The 17340-nt window shown below is 43.5% G+C and overlaps 1 protein-coding gene across 2 annotated transcripts in view; it reads left to right on the plus strand.

The window, feature by feature from the left end:
- Positions 1-17340, plus strand: part of PDCD6IP (programmed cell death 6 interacting protein) — a 59578-nt gene that overhangs the window by 26426 nt on the left and 15812 nt on the right. For both annotated transcript variants that reach the window (XM_050937938.1, XM_050937939.1), the window contains exons 10-13: positions 1061-1238; positions 8792-8903; positions 9872-10041; positions 11234-11482. In XM_050937938.1, coding sequence (XP_050793895.1) covers positions 1061-1238; positions 8792-8903; positions 9872-10041; positions 11234-11482 — 709 coding nt within the window. The remainder of the gene's footprint in view (positions 1-1060; positions 1239-8791; positions 8904-9871; positions 10042-11233; positions 11483-17340) is intronic.

A 17340-nucleotide genomic window follows, 5' to 3' on the forward strand; every position in this document is an offset into this window, starting at 1 on the left:
GACAGTCTGCTTGTGAGCATCATTGATTTTGCATTTGTGTTCAGTTAGTAGGTGTCTTATAAATTGAAGTCCTCACCCACCACCTGTGGCTGTTAGGAGGAACATTCTCCCTTCTCATCCCTATCACCTCAAAGGCTCCTGTCGTCTGCCCTATGGTATATGGCTTGGCGGAAGAGGGATATACGGACACGTTAGTTTTGCTTTAGCCAGAGAATCACTTTTTCTGGTTGCTGGAAGGAAGGAGTCTCCAGTACATTATCCCTTTTTCCAAATCTGTTTGGTCAACCTCCCCATTAAATAGTTTCACTGTGTGTCTGTCTGCTTCTGTTTTCCAGAGCAAAGTTGAAGTGAGATGGACCTAATTCTTTTTAGTCTCCCTACTTCCTGCAGGCATCTGAATCACAGTAGTGATTGGCAAAACTATGAGAAGCATCAGAGCCATTCGTTTCTTCTCTGCAGACATAAGAAAACAACAGTTTTACATTTAACTCATGGTTTTAAAGGCTTTCCTCATGAACAAAGCATGAGGCTAGAGGTTTCATTTTTTTAAATTAAACTTACGTTCTGTAGAGGCTGATGTTGCTTGCTCAGGAAAAGTCCCTACTATTCCCCTGCATAAATGAATATTTCAAGCCGTTGATATTGTTTCAAGGCAATGAAACAAGAATTTGACTTAAGTAAATACAAGTTAAATATAAAGCTGGGGTTCTGGATGAAAGTAGATGAAGTTTTTGTGTTCAAAACTGTCATATATTGCTTAAAATTGTATGCAAGTCTGCTGCTATGCTTTTATAAGCACTAAAATACAAAGGAAAAATGATGGACAAGTTAAGTTACCTTTAAAAAATGTTTAAACTATTTCTTTTTTGGTTAAGTATGTCCATTAATCTTTAAACTTTTCCAGTTTTTAAATTGTTATCCAAGATTACATTATGTGCCTGTTTGTTTTCTTTTTTCCCTCTGTTCTTATGGCCTGTTTAATTTGGATACCAAAATGTTTCTTTTGATGCTGTGATTTTTGTGGTGTACTAATTGTAATGCAATATATTGACTTTCTCAGAGTACTGGCTTCTCTGAACCTGCCTGCTGCCATCGAAGATGTGTCTGGTGATAGTGTTCCTCAGTCTATTCTGCAGAAGTCTAAGTCTGTTATTGAACAGGGAGGCATCCAGACCATTGATCAACTGATCAAAGATCTACCAGAACTGCTACAGAGAAACAGAGAGATTTTAGATGAAGTAAGCTTAGAAACAACTGAAATAATCTTTAAAATGTGCAACTTTAGGAATCTAACTCAACTTCCTTAAATAGTAAAGCACGCTTGTTATAATATTTTAAAAAAAATTAACTTGTGTTTGTCTAAAATAATTTTGTCACTTCAGTGACATGATAAAAGCTCTTGATTGTGTGAAGGTTTTAGCTTTTAAATGTGAAGTCCAAAGATATATGAATGGAGGTTGGTAGATACTTTATTCTGCAATTGTCCTGTGTCACATGTAGTGTTGTCTTGACAGATTTTTTTCAGTTTGAGATTATGGTGGAGGCAAACTGGTAAAAGTAAGAACATGATTCTTATTATAGTCACTACTACTTCAAGTAGTGTCTCTGAGTGCTCCATTCTAGGTGCTCTTGCACCAGTGTGCCTCAGATCAGAGATTTTAGGTAGCCGTGTCTGTTCAACAGCACACGTGTGCGCCCTGGAGCCGCGCGCCCTGCACCAAGGGTATATGGAGCTGAATGGACGAACCACCCTCATTCATTCTCGGCTGCTTCAGCCTGAGACAGAGCCTCAAGCCTGGTCCACACTACGCTGTTAAACCGATTTTAACAGCGTTAAATCGATTTAACGCTGCACCCGTCCACACTACACTGCTCTTTATATCGATTTCTGTACTCCTACAAAACGAGAGGAGTAATGCTAAAATCGATATTACTATATCGATTTAGGGTTAGTGTGGACGCAAATCGACGTTATTGGCCTCATTATTTTACAGCAGCTACCCACAGTGCACCGCTCCAGAAATCGACGCTAGCCTCGGACCATGGACGCACACCACCGAATTAATGTGCCCAATGTGGACGCGCACAATCGACTTTATAATATCTGTTTTATAAAATCGGTTTAAGCTAATTCGAATTTATCCTGTAGTGTAGATGTACCCTCAGAGTCCAAGTTGGGTATACCTCAACTGTATTTTTCCTGATTCTTAGTGTTAGCTCTTAGTTTCCTTTGTTAATTAGGTATAGTAATTCTTATAGTTTAAAAAAAAAATCTTAAAAAAAATTTTTACTTGCACTTTTAGCGTAAGAACCATTGTCCCTCCACCTATTTTTCCCCTCAGGGGAACTGAAATCTTGGGAGGTCTTCCCAGGTTTAAACATTGCCTTTTGTGCTAAGAGACTATCCTGGTCAATGATACTCCTAGTTTGTCTGCTGCCTTATGGAGTCACACTTCTCCACAAAGTGTAATTTCTACCTGAAATTAAAGTTGAGGGCAAGAAAGAACTGGGAACTTTAAATTACGTCGTCTTATGATGAAGGGTTTGCACCGATCAGCTTCTGACCCTGGCCAGCAGCCCTGCCTGTACAGTGGTCTCCGAACAGGTCAGCTGCTTTGACCTTGATGCAGCACTCCCCCTGAGCATCAAAGAGGAAGTCTCCGGAATCCTCTCAAAAAGACCCTAGAAAGCAATCTTCCAGTCCTATGGTAGAGAAGCTATCGCAAAGACAGTATCCAATTAAAACACCTGTTTTGGCACCTACCAATATCCAACTCGGTATCCATGAGTCTGCAGGTTCGTCAAGTACTATGACCATCAGCAAACCTAAGGGACTAAGGGTTCTGGCTCTTGAATTGATAGTACTGATCTTCAGAGCAGCAGAGAAGACCAGCTCTTCTAAATATGTACTGACAGAGTCTACTAGGACCTCAGCACTGCAAAAGACCAAACTGATACGTACTGGTCATTCATTCGGTGCCATAGGTGCCTTATGCCACCATTACCTCTACTCACCTTGCATCATCAGTACCGCCCACTGTTTCATTATGCAACAGTTTTCATTTCCTTGGACTTGGCAGTAACAGAAAAGCCTGACTCTCTCTCCTGATGAGTTCTCGGTACTGACCATCTCTTGTTCCCTGGAGATTTGCCTGGTTCTGACAGAGTCTCCACCTATCTCTGACTGCTCCACCTCTACCAAGTGACGGGGGACCTGTAAGAGTCAGACAAAAAGTATTACATCCCCTCCAAGGATTCTGAATTTTTATTTTTCCATCCATCCTTCAGCTCCCTTCTGTTTGACATTGCGCATGAACATGGCAGACAGCACCACGTTAAATAAATTCCATATGACAAAGATTTAAAGCTTCTTGTGGTGTTTTTTGGGGCGGGGGGGACCATAAGTCATGCTCATAGGCTACCTAACAACTTAGAATTGTCAATTATCAAGCCCTCATGGTGAAATACAGCCATACTAACTATTCAGAGTTGAATACCTTTATTGAGCATCTTCCAACAGGCAGATGGAATAATTCAGGTGATCATCGCTGCAGGCCAATTGTGCTTGCAAGAACATCTCTACATGCCTCTTTGGAACCGCTCATTCTATCTCCACAGCAGTAGTCATGAGCGCCTTCCCGCTTCAGCTCTTGGGTTTTTCAAGGAAAGTCCAAAATGCAGTTGAGGATCTTTCTTTTGATGGTTGAAAGTTGTTTGCAGAAAAAACGGATGAATGCTTGTATACTTTGACTCTAGAGCCACCTTGTGCTCTTTGGGAATTTACATCTTTGCATAAAAAATTTCAGTGAATCCCAGACTGCACAGAGATCTCATCTCATCCAATTTCCTGCCCCCCAGAGACGTTACAAACCCCAGTGTAAACGACAACGGTCCAAAAGAAGAAACCAGCTACTTGTCAAACATCGACCTCACAACCCACAACTTCGAAAGAACACCAATTTGGAAAAGTTAGGCAAGGTACTGAGTTACCATCCCCATTCTTATCTGCTGCAACAATCTGTCGCTCCCTTGCTTTCCAGAGACCTCCAGAGACCACCTTTCTCGTTTCTGTCAGAACTGGGAACATATCTCTTCGGACGAGTGGGTGTTGGAGATCATTTCAACAGGATACTCCATTCACCTTACCTCCCTTCTTTCCCATCTCTCTTCGGGGAGCCCTCTCACAAGCACCTTTTGCAACAGGCTATCAACTCTACTGAATATGAGTGCCGAAGAACCAATTCCCATCCAACACAGAGAGAGAGAGGGGATTTTACTCCAGGTACTTCCTGGTTTCAAAAAAGTGTGGTAGTTGGAGGATTATTCTAGATCTAAGGTTACTCAACAGATTTATAGAGTTTAGAGGTTCCAAATGGTAACTCCTTGTAGAAGTGTCATCATTGGACCAAGGGGGATTGGTTCTCAGCCCTTGGCCTTCAAGAGGTTTACTTCCCTATAGCAATCCACCCCTCCCACAGAAGGTTCCTACACTTTACTCTGGGTCTAGAGCACTTTAAATATACAATGTTACCATTCAGTCTCTCGTCTGCACCTGAAGTGTTCTAAGTTTGTTCTGTGGTTGTGGCTCATCTTCACAGGCAAAGAACTCTCTCTTTTTCCTGGACCTTGACAATTGCTGGCTGAAAGAATGGTCCTTCGACAAAGCTTCAGTTGCCACTCAGAGGGCAGTATATCTATTTCTCAGACTGAGACTACAATTAAACATCCGAAAGTCCACCTTAACTCTAGTACAAAGTCTGGAGTTCATAGGAGTTGACCTTGATACAGTAATGGCTGAAGCATTGCTCCCTTCATGTGGGTTTGTAACCCTACCCAATTTAGTCACTAATAGTCCAAGTTAGCTCTCAAACATTGGCCAGAAATTGTCTTCAGTTATTGGGACAAATAGCAGCTGGCACCTTGGTAATAAATCACGTGAAACTTCATATGCGCTGCCTCCAAGGGAGGCTCAGAACTGTTTTTCTCATCAAGCAAGCTGAGTTTAAACGAACTACTGTCCGTGCCTTTGGTATTGAAAAAAATCCCTCTTCTGGTGGAAGAACACAGTATTTGCACAGGGGTGCCCTTTGCTCAACCATCTTACTAATAACAGATGCATCTCTCGGAGGGGGAGGGGGTTGCTCACCTAGACACTCACTGTTCAAGGCAGGTGGTCTCCTCTTGAGTCCACCTTGCATATCAACTTGCTTGAACTTAGGGAATGGATACAGGGTTGCTCTTACACTTGTCTGGGGCAAATACATAAAGATAATGACAGACATGTCATGCATGTTTTATGTAAACTGCTAAGGAGGAGTAAGATCACCTTCCCTTGCACTGAAACAGTGAGACTTTGGAATTGGTGCTTATGAAACCAGATCAATATCAGTAGCTTACATTCTGGGCGTACAGAACACCACAGCAGATACTTCTTGTAAGTTTACAAGTGAGAGATGAATCCCACTATATTCCACTGTATATTTCAATGTTGGGGTGTCCCATAGATAGAGCTGTTCACCACAACCAAGAACAAGTAATATTCCCAGTTCTGCTTGAGAAGTGGTCTGGGTCACCATTTCCTGGGAGATGCCTTTCTTCTTCATTAGAGTACAGATCTTCCATTTGCATTTCCCATGCTGTTCAAGATAAAGAAAAACAAAGCCAAGGTTATTCTTGTAGTTTCAATGTGGCCGAGACAAAAGTGTTTTCCTTACCTCACTCAGCTTGTTGTTTGACAACTGATCGCTCTCTAGACTGTCCCCCATCTTCTCTCTCAGGTTGCTAGTCAAATCAGTATCGCAGTTCTTCAGCTCAAGGCATGGTTTATAGATGAGTTGCAGGGTTAGAAACAAACTGTTCTGAGGGTGTAAAGAGTGCTGCTACGTAGCAGCAGGAAACCATCTACACGTGACATGTATACCAAAAGTGGATTATATTGAAACACTGGTGTTTCCACTACGTTGTTACCATTATTGTTTTGTAGTAATTCACATTTTAGAGCTAAAAGTGATAGGATTATCTTTAAGCTCTGAAGAAGAGCATGTTATGACCTTCCAACATATGGTAGAGTATTTTTCAGTCTTCGCTTATCCTACGACAAGGTTTCTCAAAGGACTGGATAATCTCTTCCCACAAATCAGATGCCCTATACTGGAATGGGACCTAACTTGGTACTCTGATGTTTTATGAGGCCTTTCTTTGAACTTACGGTCACCTGCCCACTTTTACACCTCTTTATGAAAACTGAATTTCTAGTAGCCATGACTTCTGAAGAGGTGGATGAGATGGAGCTCTCATGGCATTCGCCGCCACCACCCCCGCAACAGAATAAGATCACACTGCAGTCGCATCCCAGGTTCCTGACAAAGGGATTTTTGGCCTTGCACATAAATCAACTGTTCATCTTCCAGTTTTCTTCCCTAAGCCACACCTGTATAAAGGAGATGTGACATTACATGACACCACAGCCATACGCTCTGTCAGGAAGGCATCAGTCTTCTACTTAAACAAGATTAAGCCCTTTAGGATATCTCCTCCTAGATTTCTCTCCGTTGCGGAAGGAACTAAAGGATCTCTAAAGTTCCAAGCAAAGACACTTTAGATGGATATCTGGTTGCATTACCTCTTTGCTATCAGTCTTAGGATCTTCAGCCTTCCTCTAGAGCAGGGGTTGGCAACCTATGGCACGCGTGCCAAAGCTGGCATGCAAGCCGGGTTTGTTTGTTTTTTTTAAATGGCATGCTGCTGCCTGCCGGGGTCCTGCTCAGCCTGCTGCCGAACCCTGGCAGCTCCCCAGCCTGCTCTTCTCTGCCCCCCGCCTATGGCTCTGTCTGGTGGGAACAGGGGGCAGAAGCAAGCTTGGTCCTGCCAGCTGCTGCTGTAGGGCAGGCTCCGCCGGCAGCCAAGCTTCCCCCTCCCCTGCCTCTTCCCCCAGCCTGCTGCGTCGAGCCCTGCCTCCTCTCCCTCCCTGCCACCGATGGCCCTTGCGACGGAGGGGAGAAGAGCAGCCCCAGTGCCCTTACTGCTCAGACTGGTAAGGAGGCTGGGAAGGGAGGCAGGAGCGGGGCCTTGGAAGTGGGGTAGGAGCAGGGTGTATCCCTCCAGCCCCTTGCCATGAAGCCGGTCATGGCAGGGGGCTGGGAGCACCCCCCTGACCCCTGCATTCCCCCCTACCCCACGACCCTATCATTGATTCCTGCACCCTCCACACATACCCAGCCCCCCCTCCACACACCCCATCCCTGACTCCTGTACCCCCTCACACACCCCCATCCCTCTGCCCTGACTCTTGCACCCCCGACCCTGAGCACCAAATGGGAGCTCCTGCACTCCCTCCTCCCCCACCCCTTTCCCACCTGCATCCCTTGCACCAAATGGGAGCTGCCCAAGTACGCGCTCCACATCCAAACCTCCTGCCCCAACCTTGAGCCCCCTCCCTCATTCTAGCTCCTGGCCAGACCCTGCACCCCAACCTGCTCCTTCATCCCCAGCCCTGTGCTCAGTACACTCCCACCCTCAGCTCCATGCAGATTGAGAGGGGAAGAGAATGGGCCGGAACCAGGGAGAAGGTAGGTACCCACTCTGTGGGCAGGGCCGGGACCCCAGGCTGACAATGGGTTGAGTGGGGCTGGCGGCTGGGACCCCAACTGGTAAGAGGCTGGTAGCCAGAACCCCAGACTGGCAGCGGGCTGAGTGGGGCCGGCAGCTGGTCTGGGGTCCCGGCCGCAGGGCCTGCTCAGCCCGCTGCCAGCCTAGGTGAATGGAACCCCAGGCTGGGAGTGGGCTGAGCAGGCCGGCGACTTAAGATCAGCATTTTAGTTTAATTTTTAAATGAAGCTTCTTAAACATTTTGGAAACCCTGTTTACTTTACCTACAACAGTAGTTTAGTTATATTATATATAGACTTAAAGAGAGAAACCTAAAAAACATAAAAATGTATTACTGGCACGCAAAACCTTAAATTAAAGTGAATAAATGAAAACTCGGCGCACCACTTCTGAAAGGTTGCCAACCCCTGCTCTAGAGTGTTAACTCACTCCACGAGATCCCTCTCTACTTCAATAGCCGTTCTTAAGAATGTTCCCATCAGAGAAATATGTAGAGGTGTGAGTTGTACATTCATTCATAGATTTGCTGAATACTGTGCAGTCACTCAGCCTCTGATACCATATTTGGCTCTACTATTCTATCTTCAATCCTAGACTCAACTCCAAAGCCCCACCCCCCCATGGAGGGTACTACTCCATAGTCACCTAGAGTAGAGCACCCATAGGGACACTACTCGAAGAAGAAAAGAAGGTTACTCACTCTGTGCAGTAACTGTAGTTATTCGAGATGCGTCCCCCATGGGTGCTCCACTGCCCGTCTTTTTCCCCTCTGCTTTAGAGTTCTTTAACGAGTGTCATAGTAGAGAAGGAACCATGGTCAGTTTGCCTGCGCAGCTTCATATAGCCTTGGTGCAGGGCACAAAGCTTCAGGGAATGTGTGTGCAGGCTGAATGGACGCTGCTACCTAAAATCTCTGATGTGAGATACATGGAGCGGAAGTACACCTTGAATGGAGTAGCTATAGAGGGATACATCTCGAAGAACCACAGTTACTGCATAGGGTGATTAACCTTCTCTTTGGGCTTTTATTCACTGAAATAACTGATGGACCGTTAGGTTTAGTAAGTCTTTTTTCCAGCTCTATTACTATGTTCTAAAATTTCTTTACAACTTATAGTTGTAAAGCCATTTCATAGTTAGGAAAAACTATATTGCGTGTAACACTGTTTTTTAATTCTTTAAGTCACTGAGATTATTGAGTGAAGAGGAAGCCACAGACAATGATCTAAGAGCAAAATTCAAAGAGCGTTGGCAAAGAACACCATCCAGTGAACTCTACAAACCTTTGAGGGCAGGTAAATCTCAACTTTCCACTTCTCTGAGCCTGGGACTGCTGCATGAAAGCCCATTCTTAAATTTAAATTTAATGTAAATTTAAAGTAGCTTTGAGTCATCTGGTATTAGTTTCAACAAGATCAGTTCAGTTGAAGAAAGATCTGTCTGGGCTCTCATTACGCCACTAGAACCAAGATTGAGGGTATTGCCATAGGAGTCTCTTTGCTGGGTCTGTGCCATCAGAGGATCGATTCCCCCCCCCCCCCCGACCCCCACCCCTTTGCACAACGTTAATTCATGGAGCCCTGCAAAATCTGCAGGTATCCACTTTATATCTGTGGACCATTTTTGTGGATCGGATGCAGATGCAAATTTCATGTATACACAAGGCTCTATTAATTACCTATATATACTAGTTGTACAGCCAGATCCTACTAGTGGTGTGAAAAGAGACTGATCTTATAACAGAATATCTGGTTTATTGTGCCACTTAAATAGTCTGTACTCTTGAGTATAACAGACTTCCTGTTTTCAGTTTTAAGAACTGTATGCTGCTTTTCATTGTTTTGGATGGATTAGAAAGAGTCACTTGTTGCCCTTTTTTCTGAAAGAATTTTGTTTGTAAAAATCCAATTTTTAAACCGCTGTTCCTTACACTGCACTTAATCACCCATCACCATGTTCTTTGACTTCTGATTTGTATTATTTTGAAATTTTGAACTGACATGCAAGCTTTTAAAATTTGTGCAATTCACACCACAGAATTTTTTAATGTACTTTCTCAGTAATTCCTTGAATAATCAACAGATGAGGATTTTAATTTAGACATTTTAAACCTTCATTGCATGTACAGGACTTCTGTTTGAATGTTCTTGTGTTTGAAAACTTATAACGAATTGCTGAAAGGTACAAATGTTGCTGTAGTATAAGACTTGGATTAAGTCACAGCTTTGTAGTAATCTAAATATTACCTCTGTTTTATTGCCAGAGGGAGCCAATGTCAGTAATATTTTGGATAAAGCTATACAGGCAGATGGACATGTTAAAGAGCGCTATCAGACTCATCGGGATACAATTTCACTTCTGTGTAAACCAGAACCAGAATTGAATGCAGCCATTCCTTCTGCCAATCCAGCAAAAACCATTCAGGGAAGTGAGGTAAGGCAAGGAACTAGAAGGTTGCATATTAGTGGCTACACTGAATGGCAATGCATTGGGACAACAGTTACTTAGTTTGTGTAGAGTTTCTTAAAGGGGAAAAAAGAATGGATCTATATGAAATTTAAATGAGCAATTATCTGGACAACATTTAGAATGAGTTGTGTTGCACAGGATAACACTAGCATGGTATATGAAACCGCACTATTTACAGTATTTGAGGTTTCCCTTAAGGGTTAGGAAAAGGGAGCGCTAGAACTAACCTACTTCCTTCCCAAACTGATTCCTCTCTAGAGTATAAAAGGGAGTTAAACAGATGGTACTAAAATCAAGGGAAGTTTTGCTCCCAGAAAAGACTACAGAAATTATCTTCTAGTAACCTGTGGATCTCATTTTTATTTTGCTCACTCTTATGTTCATTTACCTAAAATAAAAGGTTTCAAAATTGATCTGGTTGACAGCGTGTGGGAAGAGAGGTGATCCATAGGATGTTAAGATGACGATGGCATGGAAACATTTGAGAGCCCCTACCTAAAGTATGAAGCAATTAGATTAATTCTATTTCCAGAGTAGCCATATTTAAACTGTCAGTATGATTAGTTGCCTACTATGGAGCAGTTTGAATGCAGTATGTTTGACAGCATGTCAGACGTTTGCAGCTATTTCATGGATCCTTAAAAACCCTTCCTAGTACTTTAATACTTAAGGTTGCAGTGGTGGCATTAAGTCTTTAAAGGAGAATGTTGCTTTAAATATATAAAGAAACAAAAATGTTTAAGTATCATATCCTGGTAGCTCATGCTTTGAAAGTTAAAACCTCATTCAATACGTAATGTCCATGTAACCTGATACTACTTTCATGACTGTGGTGTCATAACTTCTTAAAGTTATTCCATAGCATATAAAATTTTAAATTAAGATTGTTAGTCAAACCCTTTGATCCATGTTGAAATTCTCACTCCTGTCAATCATGGAGAAGACTTCTGAAGGAAAGTGAAGTATTGTACAAGTGAGCTGGCTGCTCCTGTTAAGTGGATATAGTGGTGAAAGTTGTTTCAGAATGTAAACTGAATATCAGAGGTCACCAATATTGAATTATCTGTGAGGAATGCAAGATGAGTGATAGAGTACAGCTTGCCAAATTTGCTTCAAAACTAAGTTCAAATATTAACTTACTTTTTTTTTTTTGTAGGTTGTTAGTATCTTAAGATCTCTACTAGCTAGCCTGGATGAGGTGAAGAAAGAGAGAGAACAACTTGAGAATGAACTAAAATCTGTAAATTTTGACATGACAAGCAAATTTCTGACTGCACTTGCACAGGATGGTGCTATAAATGAGGAAGCTATCTCTGTCACTGAATTGGACCGGATATATGGAAGTTTAACACACAAAGTGCAAGAGACCCTGAAAAAGCAGGATGAACTTCTCAAAAACATTCAGGTATAAAACATTAACAGTAGGTTTCTCCATGTGACTTTTTTTATAAACTTAGCAATGCTGTCCCAGATCCATAGGGCCTACTCAGATAGCAGGACTGCAGATAACTTACGTAACCTTTTAGTCTTTACTTTTTCCTTCTCAGGACTCCCACTATGCTGAAATAATAGCTGATCAAGTGATCCTTGACAGATAAATAGTTCCCAATGAGGATGGCACAGTGTAAAGTGACATTCTATCTGATTAGAAAGACACGTTTGGGTGCCGAGGTACAGCTCACTCCTTCTAACCAGCAACTATAGTTGGACACTTCATCAGAGTCTTGAAGCCCCACCAGTGTATAAAGTTGCACCAGCCATATGCCAATTAGAGTTTATAACTTTCAAACTGTAATTCACTCTGACAATTCCATCCTAGTTTCATACATCAAAAAGCAGGTGATACCAGAAGCAAAACTGTAAAAGAAGCAGCTTTGCTCATAAATTTGGGCAGAAGGAAATGTCTCTCTGGAGCCCATGATGGTGGTTTTCTTGACTGCATCCCATGTAGAAACTATGTTCTTCAAGCATTTGTCCACATTGGTAGATATACCTCAGGGAGGAGGTGGGCTGGGATGTCTAGAATATTTTAGCCAGCAGTGTCCATTGATTCAGCATTCCCCCCACTTATTTCAGAAAGTAAATATTTTTGGAGTTTGACATGTTCTTCCACTGATCATCCTAATGGCTTTTATCTGCCAGAATAATTTAGAGGGTCACCTAAGCAGGAGGGCCTTACTTAACCATAAGTCTGGACAAATGGACTTGATGATTAAGTGTTTTGGGATTGGGGGGTTCCTATGATAAGCCTATTTGCCACTGAAGTGATTAAGAAGCGTCCTGTGTTTCATTCCTTATGAAGACTCAGTCTGGACTCTCCAGATGTAGTTCTGATCTGGTGGGGGTTAGGAGTTGCTATGCCTCCCGACACACACACTGAAGTCCCAAAGTCTTTAGGAAGATATGTCAAGACAAGGTCTAGGTGATACTGATAGCACCTGTGTGGGTGTAACCATTTTTGTTCTCTGACCTAATATACCTTTTTATCTGACAACCTTGTCTGCTTTCAGTCCTCCTGGACATCTGGGCTTGAATTTCACAAAACCATAACCTAGTGCTACACCTGGAGCTGAATTCTCTACAGCTCACAACAAGGAAATTATCTGGCTAATCTGAATCATCAGGAGCTTTTGGTCTAGCTATGGTACTGGCACGGGGGTAAAAGGAAGCCCATCTCACTAGGGGCTAATCAGACATACTCAGCTGATGGAGTATTCTGTCTGTCCTGGATTATTTATTGTCCCTACAATATTTGGGTCTGTCAATTGGCACTATCTCTGCTACTCTCGGGTTCTTGTCACCTCCCCACCCATTTCCAAATTTCTGAAGGGATTAATTCATTTGTTTCCACCATTTTGAAGAGCCCTTTCCTACATGGGATTTGACTGTGGTTCTGATGTCCTTAATGGACCCTCATTTTGAATCTGTCGTCATGCTCAGTGTATCATCTCTCCACAAAAACAGCGTTTGTAGGAGCTATTGCTTCAGCTTGTAGAGTGAATGATTTACAGGGTTTTATAGTTGGGGGGACCCCATTTATACCATATTCCAGAAGAACAGAGTTATTCTTAAGCCACATCTGAAATTTTTGCCATGCATTGTTTCAGGTTTCCATTAAACAAATGTATACATTTATCTTTATTTTTTCCTCAAACCTCACAATTCTCCTGCTGAGGCAAAGCTTCATATGCGTGATTTACTTAGGGCCGTAACTCTTCACCTTTTTTAGGGTAAAGCTTTTGCATACATCTCATAGGCTCTTTATAGTTTTTGGCAGTAAATCAAAAGGATTGACTGTTTCCATCCAGAGATACTTAATGTAGATTATATTAAGATTTCCTATGTGTTGAATAAACTTCCCCTTCCTTGTTCGGTTAGGGCTCAGGTGACATCTATAGCGTGTCTTCAGGGCGTTTCTATCTTGGAGATTTGAGGTACAGAAGCTTGGCGTTCTGCCCATACATTTACTAATAACTACAGAGTGGCAGTTTCTAGATCAGATGTTGCCTGCCTTGTTGCTGTCCCTCAGTAGAAGGGTCGTTGAACTTGGAGCTTTGATGGCAGACCTGCCATTCACAGTATTCCACAAGGATATGGTCTCCTTACATCTACAGCCAAATTTTTATCAGAGATAGTCTCCCAGTTTCACATTAACTAATCCATTTGTTTACCTGTTTTCTTCCCAAAACCACACACGTCTGCAGAAGAGCATTGACTCTATTCCCTCTATGTCTGATGAGCTTTGGCCTTCTACTTGCAGAGAATGAAACCAGTCAGGAAATCCCCTGGACTGTTTGTTGCAGTAGCAGAAAGACTTAAAGGCCATGTCCATCCAGAGAACTTTAAAGTGGATTTCTGGCTCTATTAAACTCAGCTGTTGAGCCTACTTGTCCCCAGAGGAGTATGGGTTCCTGCCACTAGAGCTCAAGCTACAACCATGGCATCCCTTCTATGTGCCTCTTACAGGCATATGTAGAGCAGTCATGCGGAATTCTGTACAAATCTTTGCCACGCATCCTGCCTTGGTGCAGGACTTGATGGCAAGTGCCTCCTTTGGCACAGTGATTCTCCTTATGACCCTTCTATCCTCATCCTCGCACCCTCCTCCAGCTTACGTACTGCTTGTCAATCACCCTAAGCCGAAGTCAGTAGGGACCATCACTCAAAGAGGTTACATACTGTAACTAGGCTCTTCGAGATGTGTAGTCTCTGTATTCCATATCCCATACTCCTCTGGATCTGTCAGATTCATGATGGAGAAAGAACTGGAGACATGGTCACTCTGTACCACGCTTTATCGCCTTGGGCGGAGGCATGAGATGAATCGGCGCATGCTCAGACTCAGTGGACACTGCTTTCACATTCTCTGATTCTGGGAGCATAATGTGCACGTATAACTCTCAGCGGAATACAGATAGGGACCACACATCTCAAAGAACCTTCAGTTACAGGTAGGTAACTTCATCTGGACATTGGTTCAAGCTGTTCTGTAACTTCTTTTGAAGGCTTGGGTTGTGAAAGGGTCTAAGACTTGGTTCAGCCTCTCACACAGCTGATGTTTCCTTACATCTGGAAAACCAGTTGCCTTCAAATCCTACTGTGGCATTTAGTTTTTGGGTTTTTTGTTTCTTTTCTTTCCTGTTTGAAGAACAAGGGTTTCGAGATCTCTGCTTCAAAGATAGATAGATATATATATATAAATAATACACACACACACACACACACACACACACACACACACACACACACACCCCCTTCTGTAGGCCTTTCTAGATGAATATAATTAAAAATCAGGCCACAAGAAGTGCATGGTTTGTAGATTATGCAGTTTCCAGTTTCACTGTTTAGTGTATAAATCAGTTCCCTTCTTACAGAAGAATGTAGCAGGACAGCAGAGGCAAAAAATGCTAGGGAAATGAGCATTCAAACTCTTTCCATTCTGATTGGTGGAGCTTAAGGCCTGTCAGTGACCAATATCACAGTTCATTACTACAGACTGGAAAAGCTCATTGTAGAGCTACAGTTTTTAGGAAGGATACTAATGTTCTTTTTCTCTAAGCCAGGTGGTGGGAGTCTTAGAACAAGAGTCCACAGTCTCCGCCTAACAGTTTACAGTTGCCTGTCTGCTCTCTTCAGTTCCTTTGATTCCTTCTGGTATTAGAGCAATGCTACAGCCCCTGCCTTTAACAAGGAAGTGGGTGCTTGGTGACTGGGAGATGGTAAATCATGGGGGAAGAGCGAGCAGGGGAGGGAAGTTGTTGAAGTTCTTTTTGCTCTTTTGTCTGAAACCTGTACTTGGAGATGGGAACTGCCCTTTAAAGAAAAAAAGGGAAACTCTAGATAATTGAGGTGTAAAGCTGGGAAACTCTCATTTCAGTACCTAATGCAAGTCCTGCCAAGCATCCTTGTAATTACTTCCTTTTACGTGCCCTCTTATACTTTGCATGTAGAAGATGTGTGGGATGTTTGATCTTCAAAATTCTACAACATTTCACTTGGTCACAAGCTTAATTATTTCATGCTTGTTGAAATCTCTCTTCTGGTGTGCAACTAGTAAATATTCATTAGAGTGGTTAGAACATTCTAATGACAGTTTTTTAGTTATTTCCCAAGAAAGAGAAGCTTGAATTAAAAAAGGTAAAATCATATTGTTGGTCTTTATTTACTACGTCGTCAATGTTTCTGTATGACTACAAAATAATGATGCAATAGATGTTGAGTAAGTGTCCAGAAGTTTCTGAATAACTATTTAAACGTGAAATTGTTTGTAACCTATGTAACAGACCCAGGCCAGTGGGATGCAGGAGTCTGGTAGAGGGCAAATATACTGGTCGTCACTGGCTGAGTAGTTATCTGTTCCCTGAGTGACCAGAGCAGGGTCTGCACTAGAGTAGTCAGGAACTTGCTAGAACCAATTAAGGCAGGCAGGCTGATTAGAACACCTGCAGCCAATCAAGGCAGGCTAAGCAGTGCACCTGGGTTTTAAAAGGAGCTCTCTCCAGTCAGATGGGGAGGAGCCAGAGGAGAGGAAGTGTGTGTGAGGAGCTGGGAGCAAGAGACACAAGGAGCTGAGACTGAGAGGGTATGCTGCTGGAGTACTAAGGAGTACAAGTGTTATCAGACACCAGGAGGAAGGTCCTGTGGTGAGGATAAAGGAGGTGTTTGGAGGAGGCCATGGGGAAGTAGCCCAGGGAGTTGTAACTGTCATGCAGCTGTTACAAGAGGCACTATAGACAGCTGCAAATCCATAGGGCCCTGGGCTGGAACCCGGAGCAGAGGGCTGGCCCGGGTTCCCCCCCCACCCCCAAACCTCCCAACTCCTGATCAGACACAGGAGGAGTTGATCTAGACTTTGGGGGAGATCACTGAGGTGAGCAAATCTGCCAATAAGCGCAGGACCCACCAAGGTAGAGGAGGAACTTTTGTCACAACTGGTGTCAGGGGTGTGATCTTGGTGTGCACAGCGTGGCAGAAGGAGAGTGATTAAAAAAAAAAAAAAAAGTAGAGGGTTTATTTTTTTTCACCACAGTGGAAGACTTAATGCAGGCATTGATACAAGCTACGGCGGCCTAGCAGGAGGCTACCCATGTCCAGGCAGCTGCCCAACAGGAGGCAGTGTGGTTGCAGCAAAAGACTAATCGCCTGCTGATGGAGCAGGCTTCTCAAGACCGAGCTATGTTGCGAGAACTGATGAACCAGGTAAAGACCTTTACAGAGCTGAACCATGGCCATGATAGGACGCAGTTCATTCGGGCCAGCCATTGGCTGTAGAAAATGACCTGGGAGGATGATACAGAGGCATACCTTCTGGCCTTTGAGAGGACAGCCCCGCGGGAGGCCTGGCCTCGAGATCAGTGGTCTGGCATCCTTGCCTCATTCCTGTGTGGAGAGGCCGCAGAAGGCTTACTATGATCTGCCTGAAGAGGCTGCAGCAGACTACCCCCAGCTGAAAGCAGAGATCCTGGCCAGATCCGGGGTAACTACTGCAGTGCGGGCCCAGCGATATCACAAGTGGAGGTACCAGGAAAATAAAACCCCACGGTCCCAATTGTATGACCTCATCCATCTCGCACAAAAGTGGTTGCGAATGGAGTCCCAGAGTCCAGAAGAGATACTGGTGGCTCTGGTCATCGACCGATACATGAGGGGACTACCGCCAGACCTTCGTGCCTGGGTAAGCCAGAACGAACCCTCCACCTATGATGAGGTTGTTGCACTGGTAGAAAGGCGAAGGACAGCGAGGGAGCTGACCCGACCAGTTAA

This window comes from Gopherus flavomarginatus, chromosome 2 (assembly GCF_025201925.1).
Source record: "Gopherus flavomarginatus isolate rGopFla2 chromosome 2, rGopFla2.mat.asm, whole genome shotgun sequence".
NCBI classification, from domain to species: domain Eukaryota; kingdom Metazoa; phylum Chordata; order Testudines; family Testudinidae; genus Gopherus; species Gopherus flavomarginatus.